Genomic DNA, 19392 nt, shown 5'->3' with positions numbered 1-19392 from the left:
GGAAGGCAGAGGAAACAAAGGCTAGAAAATAGACAACAAGGGAGTTTGGCAGTGCTAAATAGTATATACTTCAATGCAAGGAGTCTAGAGAATAAAGCAGATGAGCTGAGGGTACAGATAGACATGTGGGAGTATGATATAGCTATTACTGAGACATGTCTGAAAGAAGGGCAGGAATGGCAGCTCAACATTCCTGGTTACAGGGTTTTCAGATGAGAAGGAGGGGGGGTCGCAATATTGATTAAAGAAACAATTACAGCTATCAGGAGGGATGATATCGTAGAAGGATCATCCAACGAGGCCATATGGGTTGAACTGAAAAGGAAAAAAAGGGGCAATCACACTGCTGGGAGTGTACTATAGACCTCCAAACAGTCAGAGGGGGATAGGAGAGCAAATATGTAGTCATTTCTGAGACGTGCAAAAATAAGGCAGTAATAGGGGATTTCAACTTCCCTAATATTAACTGGGATAAAATGAGTGAAAGGTATAGAGGGAGCAGAATTCTTAAAATGCATTTAGGAGAACTTTTTTAGCCAGTACGTAGCAAGCCCAACAAGAGAGGGGGCGGTTCTCGACCTAGTATTAGGGAATGAAGCTGAGCAGGTGGAAAGGGTATCGGTGGGAGAGCATATTGGTGGTAGTGATCATAATTCAGTTAGATTTAGCGTAATTATGGAAAAGGACAAGGATAGACCAGGAATAATTGGGGAAAAGCTAATTTTACTAAGCTGACGTGATTTAGTCAAAGTGGACTGGAGACAGAAACTTGAAGGTAAATCAGTGGGAGGTATTCAAGGAGGAGATAGTGAGGGTTCAGAGCAAATATGTTCCTGAAACATAGAAACATAGAAGATAGGAGTAGGCCATTCGGCCCCTCGAGCCTGCTCCGCCATTCAATGCGATCATGGCTGATCATCCAAATTCAGTACCCTGTCCCTGCTTTCTCCCTATATCCCTTGATCCCTTTAGCCTTAAGAAATATATCCAACTCCTTCTTGAATATATTTAATGAATGAATTGGCCTCCACCACCCTCTGTGGTAGAGAATTCCACAGGTTCACCACTCTCTGGGTGAAGAAATTCCTCCTCATTTCTGTCCTAAATGGCTTACCCCTTATCCTTAGACTGTGACCCCTGGTTCTGGACTCCCTGACCATCGGGAACATCCTTCCTGCATCTAGTCTGTCCAGTCCTGTCAGAATTTTATAAGTTTCAATGAGATCCCCTCTCATTCTTCTAAACTCCAGTGAGTACAAGCCCAATCGACCCAATCTCTCCTTATACGTCATTCCTGCCATCCCAGGTATCAGCCTGGTGAATCTTCGCTGCAATCCTTCCATGGCAAGAACATCCTTCCTCAGATAAGGCGACCAAAACTGCACACAATACTCAAGGTGTGGTCTCACCAAGGCCCTGTACAACTGCAGCAAGACATCCTTGTTCCTGTACTCAAACCCTCTCGCTACGAAGGCCAACATACCATTTGCCTTCTTAACCGCCTGCTGCACCTGCATGCTTACCTTCAGCGACTAGTGCACAAGGACGCCCCGGTCTCGTTGCACTTCCCCTTCTCCCAATCTATTGCCATTCAGATAATCGGCAATCTTGTATTTGACACCAAAGTGGATATCCTCGCATTTATCCACGTTATATTGCATCTGCCATGCTTCTGCCCAATCACCCAACCTGTCCAAATCATACTGGAGTTTCTCGGCATCCTCCTCACAGCACACACGCCCACCCAGCTTTGTGTCGTCTGCAAACTTGGAGCTATTACATCTAGTTCCCTCGTCCAGATCATTAATATATATTGTGAATAGCTGGGGTCCAAGGACCGAACCCTGTGGTACCCAATAGTTACTGTCTGCCACTCGGAAAAAGAGCCGTTTATTCCAACTCTTTGCTTTCTGTCTGCCAACCAGTTCTCTATCCAAGTCAATACCTTGCCCCCAATCCCATCTGCCTTAACTTTACACGCTTATCTCTTATGTGGGACCTTATTGAAAGCCTTTTGAAAGTCCAAATACACCACATCCACTGGTTCTCCCTTATCTAATTTACCAGTTACATCCTCAAAAAATTCCAGTAGATTAGTCAAGCACGATTTACCTTTTGTAAATCCATGTTGACTTTGTCCGATCCTGTCATTGTTTTCCAAGTGCTCTGCTATTACATCTTTTATAATGGACTCTAGCATTTTCTCCACTACTGATGTCAAGCTTATAATTCCCCGTTTTCTCTCTACCACCTTTTTTGAATAGTGGGGTAACATTAGCTACCCTCCAATCCATGGGTACTGTTCCAGATTCCATCGAATGTTGGAAGATGATCAGCAATGCATCTACTATTTCTAGGGTCACTTCCTTAAGTACCCTAGGATGTAGATTATCAGGCCCTGGGGATTTATCGGCCTTCAATTTCCCTAACACCATTTCCCTACAAATACTGATTTCTTTCAGTTCCTCCCTTTCATCAGACCCTATGTTCCCCGACATCTCTGGGAGGTTATTTGTGTCCGCCTTTGTGAAGACAGAACCAAAATATGTATTTAATTGGTCTGCCATTTTTTTTGTTCCCCATTATAAATTCCCCTGATTCTGACTGCACGGGACCTACGCTTGACTTCACCAATCTTTTTCTCTTCACATATCTATAAAAGCTTTTACAGTCCGTTTTTATGTTCCCTGCAAGCTTACTCTCATATTCTATTTTCCCCTTAATTAATCCCTTTGTCCTCCTTTGTTGAATCCTAAACTGCTCCCAATCCTCAAGTTTACTGCTTTTTCTGGCCAATTTATATGTCCTCTCCTTGGATCTTATGGTATCCCTAATTTCCCTTGTTAGCCACGGTTGAGTCACCTTTTTTGTTTTATTTTTCTGCCAAACTGGGATGAACAAATTCTGTAGTTCATCCATGCGGTCTTTGAATGTTTGCCATTGCCTATCCACCATCAACCCTTTGAGTGACATTCCTCAATCAATCCTACCCAACTCGCGCCTCATACCATCGTAGTTTCTTTTATTTAAATTCAGGACCCTAGTCTCTGAGTCAACTACTTCACTCTCCATCTTAATGAAGAATTCTATCACATTATGATCACTCTGACCCAAGGAGCCTCATACAACAAGCTTGCTAATTAATCCTTTCTCATTACATAATACTCAGTCTAAGATGGCCTGATCTCTAGTTGGTTCCTCGACATATTGGTCCAGGAAACGATCCCGTAAACACTCCAGGAATTCCTCCTCCACAGTATATTGTTACTAATTTGGTTAGCCCAATCTATATGTAGATTAATAGGACCTCAAAAGGTAGTAATCTCAGGATTGCTACCAGTGCCATGTGCTAGTCAGAGTAGAAATAGAAGGATATTTCAGATGAATACGTGGCTAGAGGAATGGTGCAAGGGGGAGGGATTCAAATTCCTGGGACATTGGAACCGGTTCTGAGGGAGGTGGGACCAGTACAAACCGGACGGTTTGCACCTGGGCAGGGCTGCTGTGCCCTTATTGCACGCTTCTCTAATTTCCCTTTTAATGCCATCCCCAACCTCCGCGTTACTGTTTGGAGGTCTATATACCACTCCCACTAATGTTTTCTGCCCCTTGGTATTTCTCAGTTCTACCCATACAGATTCCACATCATCAGAGCTAATATCTTTCCTTACAATTGTGTTAATCCTGTCTTTAACCAGCAATGCTACCCCACCTCCCTTTCCTTTTTGCCTATCTTTCCTGAATATTGAATACTCCTGGATGTTGAGTTCCCAGCCTTGGCCACCCTGGAGCCATGTTTCCGTAATCCCAATCAAATCATATTCGTTTACCTCTATTTGCGCAGCTAATTCATCCACCTTATTACGAATGCTCCTCGCATTAAGACACAAAGCCTTCAGGCTTGTTTTTTTAACACTCTTAGACCTATTAGAATTATTATTTACTGTGGCCATGTTTGATTTAAACCGTTGATTTCTCTGACTGCCACTTTTGTTTTTCTCCTTATCTTTTGCTTTTATCCTGGTTTCCCTTTCCTCTGTCTCCCTGCTCAGGTTCACAACCTCCTGCCATTTTAGTTTAAACCCCCCCCCAGAGCACTAGCAAACACTCCCCCTAGGACATCGGTCCCAGCCCTGCCCAGGTGCAAACCGTCCGGTTTGTACTGGTCCCACCTCCCTCAGAACCGGTTCCAATGTCCCAGGAATTTGAATTCCTCCCCCTTGCACCATTCCTCTAGCCACGTATTCATCTGAAATATCCTTCTATTTCTACTCTGACTAGCACATGGCACTGGTAGCAATCCTGAGATTACTACCTTTTGAGGTCCAATTTTTTAATTTGCCTCCTAACTCCCTATATTCAGCTTTTTTACCTATATCGTTGGTACCTATATGCACCACAACAACTGGCTGTTCACACTCCCCTTCCAAAATGTTCTGCAGCTGTTCTGAGACATCCTTGACCCTTGCACCAGGGAGGCAACACACCATCCTGGAGTCTCGTTTGCGGCCGCAGAAACGCCGATCTATTCCCCTTACAATAGAATCCCCTATTACTATAGCTCTACCCCTCTTTTTCCTCCCGTCCTGTGTAGCAGAGCCACCCCTGGTGCCAGGAAGTTGGCTGCTGCTGCCTTCCTCTGATAAGCCATCCCCCTCAACAGTATTCAAAGTGGTATATCTGTTTGAGAGGGGGATGTCCACAGGGGACTCCTGCACTACCTGCCTGCGCCTACTATTCTGTCTGTTGGTCACCCCTTCCCTTTCTGCCTGTGCAACCTTTGCCTGCGGTGTGACCAACTGCTTAAACGTGATATCCACGACGTCCTCGGCATCACGAATGGTCCAGTATGTATCCAATCACAGCTCCAGTGCCGCAATGCGGTCTGCCAGTAGCTGCAGCTGGACACACTTCCTGCACAAATGGTTGTCAGGGACACAGGAAGTGTCCCTGTATTCCCACATAGCGCAGGAGGAGCATGCCATGGGAAAAAGGGTGGGGACTAACAAATCTAGAGCTCCCTGGCTGTCAAGGGGCATACAGGGTAGGATAAAGAAAAAAAGGGAAGCTTATGACAAATACTGAGGGCTCAATACTGCAGAAAGCCTAGAGGAGTATAGAAAGTGCAGGGGTGAAATTAAAAAGGAAATTAGGAAAGCAAAGAGGGCATGAAAAAATATTGGCAAGTAAAATCGAGGAAAACCCAAAAATGTTTTATAAATACATTAAGAGCAAGTGGATAACTAAAGTAAGAGTAGGGCCTATTAGGGACCTTAAAAGTAACCTGTGTGTGGAGGCGGAAGACATGGGTATGGTCCTTAATGAATACTTTGCGTCTGTTTTCACAAAAGAGAGAGACGATGCAGAAATTGCAATCTGGGAGGAGTGGTGTGAAATATTAGATGAAATAAGCATAGTGAAAGAGGAAGTATTAAGGGCTTTAGCATCTTTGAAAGTGGATAAATCCCCAGGCCCGGATGAAATATATCCCAGACTGTTAAGAGAAGTAAGAGAGGAAATAGCAGAGGCTCTGACCATCCTTTTCCAATCCTCTCTGGCTACTGGCGTGGTACTGGAGGACTGCTAACATGCTACTATTGTTTAAAAAGGGAGAAAGAGATAGACCGAGTAATGACAAGCCAGTCAGCCTTATCTCTGTGGTGGGAAAATTATTGGAAAAAATTCTGAGGGCAGGATAAATCTTCATTTAAAAATACACTGATTAATCATGAGCAGTCAGCATGGATTTGTTGAGGGGAGGTCGTGTCTGACTAACTTGATTGAATTTTTTGAGGAGGTAACAAGGAGGGTCGATGAGGGTCGTGCATTTGATGTAGTCTATATGGATTTTAGCAAGGCTTTTGATAAGGTCCCGCAAGGCAGACTGGTCACGAAAGTAAAAGCAAGATCCAAGGCAAAGTGGCAAGTTGGATCTGAAATTGGCTCGGAGGCAGGAAAAAAAAAGGGTAATGGTCGAAAGGTGTTTTGTGACTGGAAGGCTATTTCCAGTGGGGTTCTGCAGGGCTCAGTATCGGGTCCTTTGCTTTTTGTGGTATATATCAATGATTTGGACTTGAATGTAGGAAGTATGATCAAGAAGTTTGCAGATGATACAAAAATTGTCCGTGTGGTTGATAATGAAGAAGAAAGCTGCAGACTGCAGGATGATATCAATGGACTGGTCAGGTGTGCAGAACAGTGGCAAATGGAATTCAGTCTGGAGAAGTGTGAGGTAATGCATTTGGGGAGGGCTAACAAGACAAGGGAATACACAATAAATGACAGAGAAGTGCAGAGGATCAGATGGACCTTGGAGTGCATGTCCACAGACCCCTGAAGGTAGCAGGGCAGGTAGATAAGATGGTTAAGAAGGCATACGGAATACTTGCCTTTATTAGCTGAGGCATAGAGTATAAGAGCAGGGAGGTTATGCTTGAACTGTACAAAACACTAGTTAGGCCGCAGCTAGAATACTGCATGCCGTTCTGGTCAGCACATTACAGGAAGGATGTGATCTCACAAGAGAGGGTGCAGAGGAGATTTAGGAGGATGTTGCCTGGGCTGGGGAATTTTAACTATCAGGAAAGATTGGATAGGCTGGGGTTGTTTTCTTTGGAACAGAGGAGGCTGAGGGGAGACCTAATTGAGGTGTATAAAATTGAGTGGCTTAGATAGTGAATAGGAAGGACCTTATTTCCCTTAGCAGAGGGGGCATAGATTTAAAGTAATTGGTCGGAGGTTTAGAGGGGATTTGAGGAGAAATTTTTTTCACCCAGTGGGTGGTGGGGGTCTGAAACTCACTGCCTGAAAGTGTGGTGGAGGCAGAAACTCTCATCACATTTAAAAAGTACTTGGATATGCACTTGAAGTGCCGTAACCTACAAGGAAATGGATCAAGTGCTGGAAAGTGGGATTAGGCTGGATAGCTCTTTGTTGGCCAGCACGGACAAGATGGGCCGAATGGCGGCCTCCTGTGCTGTAAATTTCTATGATTCCAGAATGTCCATTCACTTGTGAACAAGGCCCTTCCATCCATGAGCTTATTGTAGATGATTACATTGACGTCATGGCCTTGTGGAAACCTGGCTGAGGGGTGATAACACCTTCCTTCTAAATGAAGCCTCCCTGTGCGGCTATACCATCCACCACTTGCCCTGCCCAGACTGTCGCGTTGGCGGTGTGGCTCTTATCACCAAATCACACCTTGGTCTGTCCCCCTACTCCGCTGGCACCTTCTCCTTCTTTGAATGTCTCACCTTGTCCCACCCCTCTCGCCTCTCATTTAGAATCCTTGTTCTCTACTGGCCACTCAAGTACCATAAAATTTTCTCACCGAGATACCTTCACTGCTTTCCTCCCTCAGCCTCTGCACTGAGCAACTTCTCATCCTTGGTGATTTCATCATGCGCTCTCTCCTCTGATTTCACAGCCCTCCTATCCTCCCTTAATCGCTCCCTCCATATAAACTCCCCTACCCATATTCACAGTCACCCCCTTGACCTTGCCATCTCACGCAACCGTGCCACGCCTATCGTGTCAATCACAGATAAGGCCATTTCTGATCTCTTCCTTGTATCGCTCTCCACTCATATTCCCCTTCCCTCTCCTAACCCTACTTCCTTCTGTGTCTGCCCCTGGAAAAAAACACACTCAATTCACTTACAACTGCATTTTCAAAATCCCAACTGTCTAGCCTTTGGCCCTCCATTCACCACGACATTTCTGCAGCTACCGATCTGCTCTACTACACCCTCACCTCTACCTTTGATACCCTAGTTCCCATTAAAACCATTACTCTCTCTCACCCTGGTCGTTCCTCCTGGTATGTCCCTCACCTCTGCTCCCTTAAGTCCAAGGGACGCAGACTTGAACGGATGTGGCAGACAACTGATTTAGCCCTTCACTGCCAGATCTGGCTGGAACACACAAAGCACTATTGGGTCCTGGTCTCGTCTGCCAAAACTGCTCGCTATAACCCCCGGACTCTCTTCTCTACTGCAAACCGTCGTCTTAAACCCCTCTCCCCTGTCTCCTCTACCTTCACCTCCCGACAAGTGCGAGGAGCTCATGGACTCCTTTGTCACTAAGATTGAGACCATCCATTCAGCTGCCTCTGCTGCTTCCCTCCCTTCCCCTAGCCCACCAGGTGAAACTTCCTCTAAAGTTCCCCCCTGCCCTAGCCCTGAACTCGCATCTTTCTCTATTTTCTCTCCTACCCACGCCCACCCCCCCCCCCATGCCCTCTCTGAGCTCATCTTGTCCATGAGACCCATTTTGTTAATAGTTCTCTCTCTTCAGGTACTGACCCCTTCTCCTTCAAATCTGCTGTCATCACCCCCTCAAAAAAAAACTCTTGACCCCTCCATACTTGCAAACCATCTCCAACCTCCCTTTCCTCTCCATAGACCTTGAATGTGCTGTCGCCTCCCAAATCCGTGCCCATCTTTCCCGGAACTGTGTGTGAATCCCTCCAAACGGGTTTCCACCCCTGCCACAGTATTGAAACGGCTCTTATCAAAGTCACAAATTACATCGTGTGACTGTGACAATGGTAAACTATCCCTCCTCGTCCTTCTCGACCTATCTGCAGCCTTTGACACGGTTGACCACACCATCCTCCTCCAATGCCTCTCCACCGTCATCCAGTTGGGTGAGACTGCACTCGCCTGGTTCCATTTATATCTAGCCAGAGAATCTCCTGCAATGACTTCTCTTCCTACTTCTGGTGTCCCCTAAGGATCTATCCTTGGACCCCTTCTATTTCTCACCTACATGCTGCCCCTCGTCGACATCATCCAAAAACACAGCGTCAATTTCCACATGTACGCCGACGACACCCAACTTTACCTCACCACCACCTCTCTCAACCTGTCTCTAAATTGTCTGACATCCAGCACTGGATGAGCAGAAATTTCCTCCAACTAAATATTGGGAAGACTGAAGCCATCGTCTTAGGTCGCCGCCACATCGACTCCATCCCTTTCCCTGGCAAGTGTCTGAGGCTGAACCTTCTGTTCGCAACCTTGGTGTCGGATTTGACCCTGAGATGAGCTTCTGACCACATATCTGTGCGATCACTAAGACTGCCTATTTCCACCTCCATAACATCGCCCAACTCCACCCCTGCCTCAGCTCATCTGCTTAAACCTTCATCCATGCCCTTGTTACCTCTTGACTTGACTATTCCAACGCAATCCTGCTGGCCTCCCATCTTCCACTATCTGTAAATTTGAAGTCATCCAAAACCCTGCTGCCTGTGTCCTAACTTGCACCAAGTTCTGTTCATCCATCACTCCTGTGCTTGCTGACCTATATTGGCTCCCGGTTAAGCAACGCCTCGATTTTTAAAATTATCAATCTTGTTTTCAAATCTCCATGGCCTCACCCCTCCCTATCTCTGTAACCTCCTCCAGCCCTACAACCCTCCGATATCTGCGCGCCTCCAATTCTGGCCTGTTGATCATCCCCGATTTTAATCACTTCACCATTGGCGGCTGTGCCTTCAGCTGCTGAGGCCCTATATCTGGAATTCCCTCACTAAACCTCTCTGCCTCTCTATCCTCCTTTAAGATGCTCCTTAAAACCTACCTCTTTGACCAAGCTTTTGGTCATCTGCCTTTATATCTCCTTATGTGGCTCAGTGTGATATTTTGTTTAACGCTCCTGTGAAGCGTCTTGGAACGTTTTACTACGTTAGAGGCGCTATATAAATACTTGTTGTATAATTAAGGAGAAAACACGAGGCTCTGTTTCAACCTGACATTTTCACCTATCTTGCATCATGAACCTCGGCATTGGCAGGTCCTTTGTTTTTTAGGCGATCTGCTTCAAAGGCCTGTAGGGCGATGGTGTAGGTCAGTGATGGCCAACGTGTGGCTCGTGAGCTGTGTGCCACTCTTCAGGACCTCGAGTGTGGCTCTTCGACATGTGGACAAGATTTTATTAAGTGTGGCACCAGCCTTGTTCAGATCAGTGAGCAGTTTAGTGGAACTTTGCAAAACTGATGACAGCTTTCCCAGATTCTGGAATTTTCCTTGCGTGGAGCAGCTGGTGTCAAAGCCCCTCAATTTGAAACACAATATTATTTTGGAAACTGAGCTACATTGAAACCCAATCACGGGCAATTCAAAAATCAGATTGAAGAATTCAATAAAAATCTCCCTTCAGACCTGGTCCTTCATTGCAATCCACTGGCTTCTGAAGGAAAAGTGATTGCTTGTTATTTTTCTAATTGCTCGTTCCTTTGAAAGTATTCATGAAAGAAGAGGGCAAACTATATCCTGAATTGACAGACGCGCAGTGGGTTTTGGATTTGGCCTTTCTATCAGACGCTTTGCTGTAGCTGGACAAATTAAATGTGGAATGGCAAGGAAAGATAAAGTTGTTGTTTGATCTTGGCAACATGTGTTTGTTATAAAGAAAGTGAAGCTCTTTCAGACTCTGGCAGAGAGGTGAACTGACACACTTCGCATCCATGATTGGGGTCTGTGAAAATGGTGATGCAGCAAAAGACCCACAGAGCTACTAACATTACACAACTCTTGTTCTGGGTCTTCAAGTTCAACAGTTTAAAGATTTGGAGCTGAAAAGGCCACATACAGATTTCTGGTCAACCCATTTATCGTTGAGGGAGATTCCTTGAAGTCGCCATTGTTTACAGGTGAAACTGTTCCTGGTTTAAAATGATTAAACTGGGTTACGATGATCAACCGTAGCCAATACTGAAAGGGGAATACTTGAATTTTGGAGGGCTGTGCCATGTGAGTAGCGTCAAAACACAGACAGTTGCATTTCATCTGATTTCTACATTTGGTTTCACCTATGTGTGCGCATCTCTCTCTTCCCTATTATTCTGCATTTAAAATAAAAGTACCCATCTGACTGATGCTCAGTTTTCAGAGTTTAGTTCACATACGATTGAGTGCAAGCCAGATTTCAACATAATTGAGAAACAAAGCAATTCTACCATGATGGAGTGTCATGGACTGCAGATGTGTGGTCCCCTGCTGTCGTGGCACTCCTGAACATTAATGACCTGACCTGCCTAGAGCCAATGTCAGCAGAGACTCACTTTCAGCATTACTCTTCCAGAGCCCAAGCTGCAATGTAAACGCCTGAACGCTTGTCTCAAACATCTTCTAAAGTTGCTTCAAACTTCAACTTGGCCCAAGAGTTTTGCCAGTACTGGAATATTTGACCTTGCTTTCATTGCTCCAACAAGACCCTGTGGTTCCAAAGAGATCCTCGAGTTGTGAGTCGACAGTTGGCACACAAAATTTGGAAACCCCATTAGAAGTCATCATTGTGGTATCAAATCCTCAGTTCCAAGAAGTCTCGGTTCTTTGGAAACCAACAAGCCGATCTAGAAATAGCTGGCGCACTCTCTAGTTCAGTTCTCTTCATCTGACATACTTACAGGTCTTCAGAACATTACTGAATCCAATAACTGGTTAGTGGCCTAGTGGAGGGAGGAGACCCCACTTGAGGTCTTGGTCAACAAGAAATTGGGCATTTTCATGAAAATTAGAAACTTAAGGTGAATTTATAATTTTCTATAAAAAGCAGGGAGTACTTTGAACAAATAGTACTCCTGCTAAATTTTCCTCTCCCTTTAATTAAAGATTAATGAGCTACAGGTAAATGCAAGCGTTGTTCCAAAGACTTGGGCACTTGTGCTTTACATCAGTGTCTCTTTAGGGTCAGATGGTACCAGCATGTTAGGGTTACCAGCATTGTGTTACGAAATTAGCCTAATTTTGGCTGGTTTGCGATAAGGTTCACATTATGCAGCAGCTAATATACTGCAGAGCTGCTGGAATTTAAATACTTGCAAATCCTGAAAATAGCCTTTAAAAAGCAGCTAATATTGAAACAATCGGACCGCTAAGCCTCTGCAGACAAATGAGTTTTATTTGATGGTTATGGAGTCCCTTATGCACCTGTGTCTAAATGCCCCAGAACAAGAAGCCAACAGAACAGAAGGGCGAAGACTAGACCTCTTGGTGTCAATGTGTAGGCTTATCTGTAGTGACTTTTGGTGTCTTCCTCAACACTGGCATAACTTTTTAAGATTTCATTATGTACAGAGGTTAGGCCACTGTCCTAATCCCTATAGTTCAAAGGAATGGTTTCTTTGGATCAAAGAGGTGTCTTGCCAGGCTGTTCTTGTCTTTGAAGGTAGTTGTTTCTATCCTACCAAGTCAGGGAGCAGCTTGTATTGTCTAGGGAAGTTTAATTATTTATAATACTTGGTTGTTCTCAAAATGGAAGATTACTGACCATCCTGAACTTCAGATTTCTGTCTGAAGGAGGACCAGCTCAGGCTGATGGTAGTTGTATACAAGTCAGATAATACAGTCCTTAAAATTTTTTAAAAAAAAGTCAATACTAGTTATTTTCAGAAACCACATCTACTCCACAGTGTACGAGTCATCAGCCATTGATATAATATTTGTCTGTTGTGCCACCATGGTCTCAAGTGATCCTCTTTCAAAACTCAAAGTAAATGATGGATCCCATTGGTCCAGTCATTGTCGAGTACATTAAGACGCATTTTCACATTTTTCTTCCAGCTTGTTCGTATTGCCAAGGTTTTAGGAACTGATGAATTGTTCGACTACCTCAAGAAATATCACATCGAACTGGATCCTCGATTTAATGATACTCTGGGCCAGTGAGTAGAAGAATTGAATTTAAATATTTAAAACAAGTTTTCTGCTAATCTGAGGCACTCATTCCCTGCGCACCTTTTATCGTTTTACAAGGGGAGGGAGAAACCACTGAAAAGTTAATTTCAGAAATGTATCTCTACTGTCAGCACGGGTAAATCATTAGGTCTTAAAATGTTTTGGCACAACTCCTGAATTTGGATGGAGTATTGACCAAGTGATGGTTCAGAGCCGCAAGTCAGGGTTCCGCAACCTGGCGGGGTGGGTGGGAGTTGTCCTAGGGAAAATCTAGGTGATCCTCAAGGTAGCACACTATTTTGTCAACCGTAAGCAATTCTTTCTCGATGGATATTTAATATTCATATCTGGTAAGGAGGCGGAGTAAACATGAATTTATTTTGAGTGCAATTGATGTATTTTCTTACTTAATGGAGTGTGGTGCATTTTATGAAATTAAGTATTTGTGTTGTGTTCTGCCCATTATTTGAATTTTCCTGGCAGATATTCAGTGTTGGTATTTTTACTTACTTCACCTGGCATGTTCACATTTCTAATGAAGCACCCGCTGTTTTGCAGACATTCTCGGAAGCGCTGGGAGCAGTTCATTCACAGTGAGAATCGGCACCTGGTCAGTCCCGAGGCCTTGGATTTGTTGGACAAACTACTTCGTTATGATCATCAGCAGAGACTCACAGCTAAGGAAGCAATGGAACATCCATACTTCTGTAAGTACGAGCGAGAGGATAACCCTCCACAGCTTTACAAAAATTCAGCCTATGTTTGGGAATGTGCTAGCCTTAATCATCACTTTACTCAAAATGTCGATTGGTTGGTATGCCGGAGAATTATTGCTGGAAGTGATCTGTTTTCATAGGTTAAAAAATTTGGTTGCACTACAATTTCCCATAAACATTCAAACTTAGTAAAATAGATTGTGAAGGAGGGAGTGTCACTTGTGTCTCTCTTTCCCCCCCCCCCCCCCCAGTAAATATTCAGATGACGCTGTAGTGAGAGGGTACAATGATGAGTGCAGCGCCACCTCACTTCCCAAATATTCCTATGGCCAGTTATTTAACATTTTCCCCAGTGCCCCCACCTGTGTGTGTGGGGGGGGGGGGAGGGAATGCAGTAAATATCTTTGCTTGTGCATCTGAGGTGGAAAGATTTAAACTGGTGTCTCTTAGATCACTGACCTGTCAGATAACTACATCAGAAGCCCTGTAGGCATCTGAATAAAAACTAAAAGTGGCTCTGAATCTCTCTAGCCATTGCTCCCTTGCTCATGCTATTAATATCTCCTTGGCACAGTGACAATGGTTAAGTTACTTTACTGCAATTCAGCAATAGAGGGATTCAATACGTCATTATATTCCCCACTGCAGTCTCAGTAACTATAGGACCTTTGAGTCTGTTGCTGAGCTCAGGGCTGCAGTAGTCAGTTTGGATCTTAAGTGTTGACAGCCAAATGTTATTTGATCCAGTTTCTTTTCCCCCCACCCCCTCAGATCCAATAATAAAGGAGCATTCGGATGGTGCTCGGAGTAACAACTCGCACGTGCCTGGTGTTTCTGCAGCTGTGCGGTGAATCCTGCTGCTGTCTGCACAGTTCATACTGCAAGACGAGGAGTTACAGGTTTTACAGGGGAGACATTGGGCAAAAGAGGAGCTATCACAGTCTGGGAATGTGAACTTGTGACTGCAGCTACACAGGTGACCATGGCTTACCCTAAACCCAGTGGCAACACTCTCTACTACATCCATTTATTTTAGATTTCCATTTATGTTTCAGAGAGAATTACAACTTACTAGATTTTTTTGGTTCTGAAATTACAATGTTTTTGTATATTTATATATTATTTTTTTGTATTGTAATAAAATACCTAGAATGTGTTCCATTACCAGATTTTCTTGTGTTGTCCTTTCTCCCGTCTTGTATCTGTTTAAAAAAAAAAAAAAAAAAAAAAATTCCAATTTGCCAAATGCAGTTGATATTTTAAAAGAAAAGCTATAATGAGTTCAACAAGGTTCTGAGCTGCTCGCAATCAGTCCATCCGTTGGGTACATGTTTTTTAAAAATCCAACCTCTGTTAAAGTCACACTGTCTTGTTTCCAGGAGATCCCCATCAATTCCAGATCCCTTTCATAAAATTCAAACTCAGTCAGTGTCCTCGGGCAGATGTACCCTGTAACTGGTCAACCCTGGCAGTGCCCCAGATGAGCCACATGGCTATTATTTGATGCCTTGAGTTGCCCTCTTGTTCACACCATCAGTCTTGGCCGCGCCGTGTCCCTTAACTATACAGCGATCTGTAGATGGCAGACTTGGTGGAAGGGAGGAGAGAAAAGGAGAACTCTATCCAAAGGGATGTTGAGTGCCATCATAATCAATCACCGGTTATAGTAGTAAAGCAGCAGCAGGTGGATAAATGCAGTACAATTTTATAAAAAGTTTGACTAGGTTGATTGGAATGGAACTATAAACTTCTTAACTACAGAAGATGGCGTTTGGTGTTGTTTCTGCTGCAGTTCGTGTCCTGGGATGATGCTGACCAGTGTTTTTATTCGCAGACGGTGTTTCCCTGGAGGCTTCAAAAATACCACTCACCAAAGTGCACATTTTTACAACCAATTGCTGGAAATGTATGGGATCCAAGAGAAAATACAGAGGGCTGTGCAGGCACATCATTCACAAAAACAAAAGCTGAGTAGTTTAGGTTTCTTTGTTCCAAAAGATTTTGTTGAGACAATCTATTAAATGCCGTACAAAAAAATACGCAAGCAGTTGTACAGAGTGAGCCTGGGCTGTAGCAGGTGACACACTGGCAGTGTAGCAAAGGAGCTGAAGACATGCCAATGGGTAGGAGGAGGAGGGGGTAGTTACAAAAATTTACTTTGTATATAGCGTATGGGCCATGGTCTGGGTATGGGAATACTGCAACTTTTAAGTTTAAAAAAAACTACGGGTGCTAGAAAACATGCTTGATGGTGTACAGGGAAAAGTATGTGAAGTGCAAATGGCTGGAATGCTCACCAAAAGAAAAAGCATGAGAATGTTTGCAACATGTACAGTCGTTAACTACAGTAGCATGGTAAATTGTTCCATTAAAACTTTCTATGACCTAATGCAAAGCACTGTGTACCCTCATGTACAGTCCAATTAATCAAGTACTACACTGTACAGATTTAAACATCCTGACACGGACAAGATTTAATCCTTTCCAAAGGGGTGAGGGAAGGTTTCTGTTGAGCAATATTTTTTTTTAATCCTTGCACGTTGATTTCATTTTTTTTAAACTGCATGGTGTATGACTGTTCCAAACTTTGTTTGTGACAGATTGTTTACCAACAATCTCAGTTGGAATAGATTTGCTGCTTTTGTAACAGAGGCTGCAGTAAAACACTCGACAGTAACGGAACTTTACCCCTTGCAAATCCCATGCAGTCACTAAGACGGCCCCCTCACTGAAGGATTTTAGTTTGATTTTTTTTCAAATTGTCCGAGCAAATGAAGGAATTTTTTTTCTGAGCCCATTTGCTACAATGTAGTGCATGGTGTAGAGCAAAACTGTGCTTCATTTTAACTGTGTATCAGTTGGTTGACTTGTTTGTGTGGGGTTGGTGCGATGATGTGATGTACCCAATTGATGGCAGCTGCCGACCCAAGTTAACAAAACCAATAAAACATATGGGGTCGTTGGCATTGTACACAAGTGTGTCTGGATTATAACATGAGTACTGTAAGTTTTTTTTTGTTAATTCAGAATAAAAAATATTGAGCAAATGTAAGTATTCTACGGTTCCTTTGTCAAAGATGACTACTTAACTAGTGTGGATCCTGTAAAATTTTCAGGATTTGTGCTAAACTGAAAAATTTAAGTTTGAACATTTTGGATGCATGGATAGGGGTATATACACAGCAGAGATGATAGCCATGGCTAACAAGCCATTTAGTAAACTCCGGCTTCATGGGTTGTGAATCTCTTGCTATGGGAATTGAAACAGAGCAGCTCCATGTAAAGAAAGTACTTTATAATTTTATTGCATGTAGCATGCAAAGCAAATCCCTCCTCTTTACCCCTCCTTCATTTTAAAAATAACTTATAGGGTAGCTGATTCAACCTGTGACTATCGTCTCAGTATCTCTGAAGCTGGGTGCAGGCATATATTCCACTACTCCATAACAGATTGGTTTATCTCCCGTGCCCCTTAATATGATCTTGTCTAGCTTTTTGGGTGTGTGGTTATGCGAGTCATGTGATCTTCCTTCAACCCTTTATTAAAAAGAAAACCCTACTCATACCAGTCCTGTTAATAGCGGGAGTGTCAGCTGTTACTGCCGCAACACAAGTTCCTGCGCCATAATCATGATCTTTTGAAACACAGGTGTCCTCGTTCATGACTTTGCTTCAACAAGGTTTGGTGTTGGAAACGGTAATTTCTCACTACAAGTGATGTAATGTATTTATTCAAAGCACAAAAGTGATTCACTGTAGGTTATCTTACTCTTTGGAAGTAATGTATGTTCCACATATCTTGGCCCTACTCCCTATCCCTGATGTTTGACTGATTTGAGTATTTAATTTTGACATTGTTTCCTGCGTAGGATTGGCGAAGGTCACATGATTCAGTGTATAAAGCGGCATTTATATTCAGCATAGTCAGCAGCAAATTCAGAGTAAACCTGTTACTATGGTCAGCTGCTGGGAAGACCTGGTATAAAATCCAATATAAAAGGAGCTAAAGATTAAGGGTTTCTCTGTCCTGAGTCTCTGCCCCTTTTACTTCCTGCGTGCATTGGAGGGCCTCATCCTGATGTATTCCTTAAAAAGGTTGTTTCCCATTAATTGGACAGCCTTTAGCTGCTTTGAAGACACTGTTCCTTTTTATCGTTGTATGAAGTCAGACAGCCTGTGGACTGCCAACTGAAACACTTTAAATGCCGACATAGGGTAACTGTTTTTGCTAGTAGATTTCACAACCATTAGGAACTTTACTTGTTATCAAACAGAAATGTTCTATCACGTCCCAATAGCTTACCAACATGCTGTGCCTCCTGAAGGGCAGGATGCAAGAGTTTTAGGTAATTAAAAAAAAACTCAAATACATGACTCACTCTTTGAAAACAACCCACATACATGCCAAATCTTTCAGGGACCCCGTCTACATGTAGTGATCAGAATCAGCACAAACCAGGCCTGAATCCCTTCGACACTTCTACACTAGGCCTACTGCTAACGGAAGTGATTTTGGCCACTGCATACAGTAGGTGAGAATTTGTGATTCCAGGAATTTCTGCAAGTAGTATGCAGTGGCTAGAATCACTTCAAATGACTGGGTAGGAGCAGCACTGTGGGTAGAGTACTGGGTAGGAGCAGCACTGTGGGTAGAGTGAAGATGGTAATGAAGGGGGGAGAGAAATGGAGGTAAATGAAGGGAAAGCTGGGACAGAGAAGTTGGCAGAAGCTGGGCGTGGTACTTGAGGGGAATGGGAAGAAGTTGGGATGAACATTTGGGTGAGGAAAAAGAAGTGTCAACATTAACTGCAAGATGGGAGGAAGGGGATAGAGTGATAGTTTGAACTGTGGGGAAGGGGGTTAAAGTGTGCTAGCTTGAACTGAGGCATTTGGAGGGAGAAGACTACCAGCTTGAATGGGAGGGATTGGAATGGTATTTGCTTGAATTGGATGGAGGGAAAAGATTGTCAACTTGCATTGAGAGGGAGTAGTGTCGGTTTGAACGGGTGTCTTGGAATGGAGCCGAGAGGGCCTCTGGCTGGGGTGGGTTTGATGTGGAAGTAACCTTTGAGAAAGTGATGGTTTAGTCGGTCTGTTGAAAATCCAAACCTAACTTTGTCCTTAAAAAAGCTTAAAAATCGATCAGTTGTGAAATGAGTGGTTAAAATTGACAATGCATAATTTTAATGTAAAAATTGTAAATGTAATGGAAAACCGATTCCTCTAGGAATGCACCACCAATTTTGCGATTTCCACATTTGATTTGCTCCTTCAGACTTTTATGTACTTAAAATGCTTTTTTCACCCCCTCCAGTATAAGTGAAGGAATGAAATAAAACAGAAAATGTTGGAAACACCCAGGTTAGGCAGCCGCTGGGGACCACAGGTAGTAGACACAGACAATATGATTTAGTTTTTTTCTTTTGTTAGAACAATTTGGACAACTCTAGTTGTGTTAGTTATGCCTCCTGAGCATAAGAGGGCACTTGTAGAATTGAATTTATCCTAAGGACGCTAACTTGCCTTTTCTCTCCCAGAATGCTGCCTGACCTGCTGGTCATTTCCAGCGTTCTGTTTTTGTTTGATTTACACCATCCGCAGTATTTTGTTTTCACTAGTGAAGGGACGTTGGGGATAGCTCCAACTTGAGCTGCAAAGCCCATGAGACTGTTCTCACGTCGTGGGGCTTATCTCGGGGTCTTTTGGTTAGTAAAAGGTTGAGAAGCTGCTGTGGCTCCTAGCTGCTGGTTGATGACCGGTCAGGGAGTGCGTTTATTACCTATTATGAACACGTCTTTGTTTTCACTGCACAAGGGTTTCATTCCACAATGTCCATGAAGTGTGAGGTTCCTTTCCAGGGCAGGCGAAAGCGGTTGCCATGGCGGCACAGGTCGCCCGACCTGGAGCGTTACCTAGTGACGGAGGCCGCCCGTGTCCCGGACGCATTTGCTCCTCTGCTGGGCCGCGGTGACCTTTCGCAGAATATCCCG

The 19392-nt window shown here is 43.8% G+C and overlaps 1 protein-coding gene across 2 annotated transcripts in view; it reads left to right on the top strand.

The window, feature by feature from the left end:
• The window catches only part of csnk2a2b (casein kinase 2, alpha prime polypeptide b), a 95137-nt gene extending 80571 nt beyond the window's left edge, over positions 1-14566 (top strand). For both annotated transcript variants that reach the window (XM_085991064.1, XM_085991063.1), the window contains exons 9-11: positions 12573-12673; positions 13245-13393; positions 14174-14566. In XM_085991064.1, coding sequence (XP_085847190.1) covers positions 12573-12673; positions 13245-13393; positions 14174-14253 — 330 coding nt within the window. In that variant the 3' untranslated portion in view covers positions 14254-14566. The remainder of the gene's footprint in view (positions 1-12572; positions 12674-13244; positions 13394-14173) is intronic.
• Positions 14567-19392: the final 4826 nt, after the last annotated feature.

This window comes from Somniosus microcephalus, chromosome 6, assembly GCF_052327205.1.
Source record: "Somniosus microcephalus isolate GS21.2 chromosome 6, FLI_Smic_1.0, whole genome shotgun sequence".
Lineage (NCBI taxonomy): Eukaryota > Metazoa > Chordata > Chondrichthyes > Squaliformes > Somniosidae > Somniosus > Somniosus microcephalus.
This window is presented reverse-complemented; position numbering and strand designations above follow the sequence as displayed.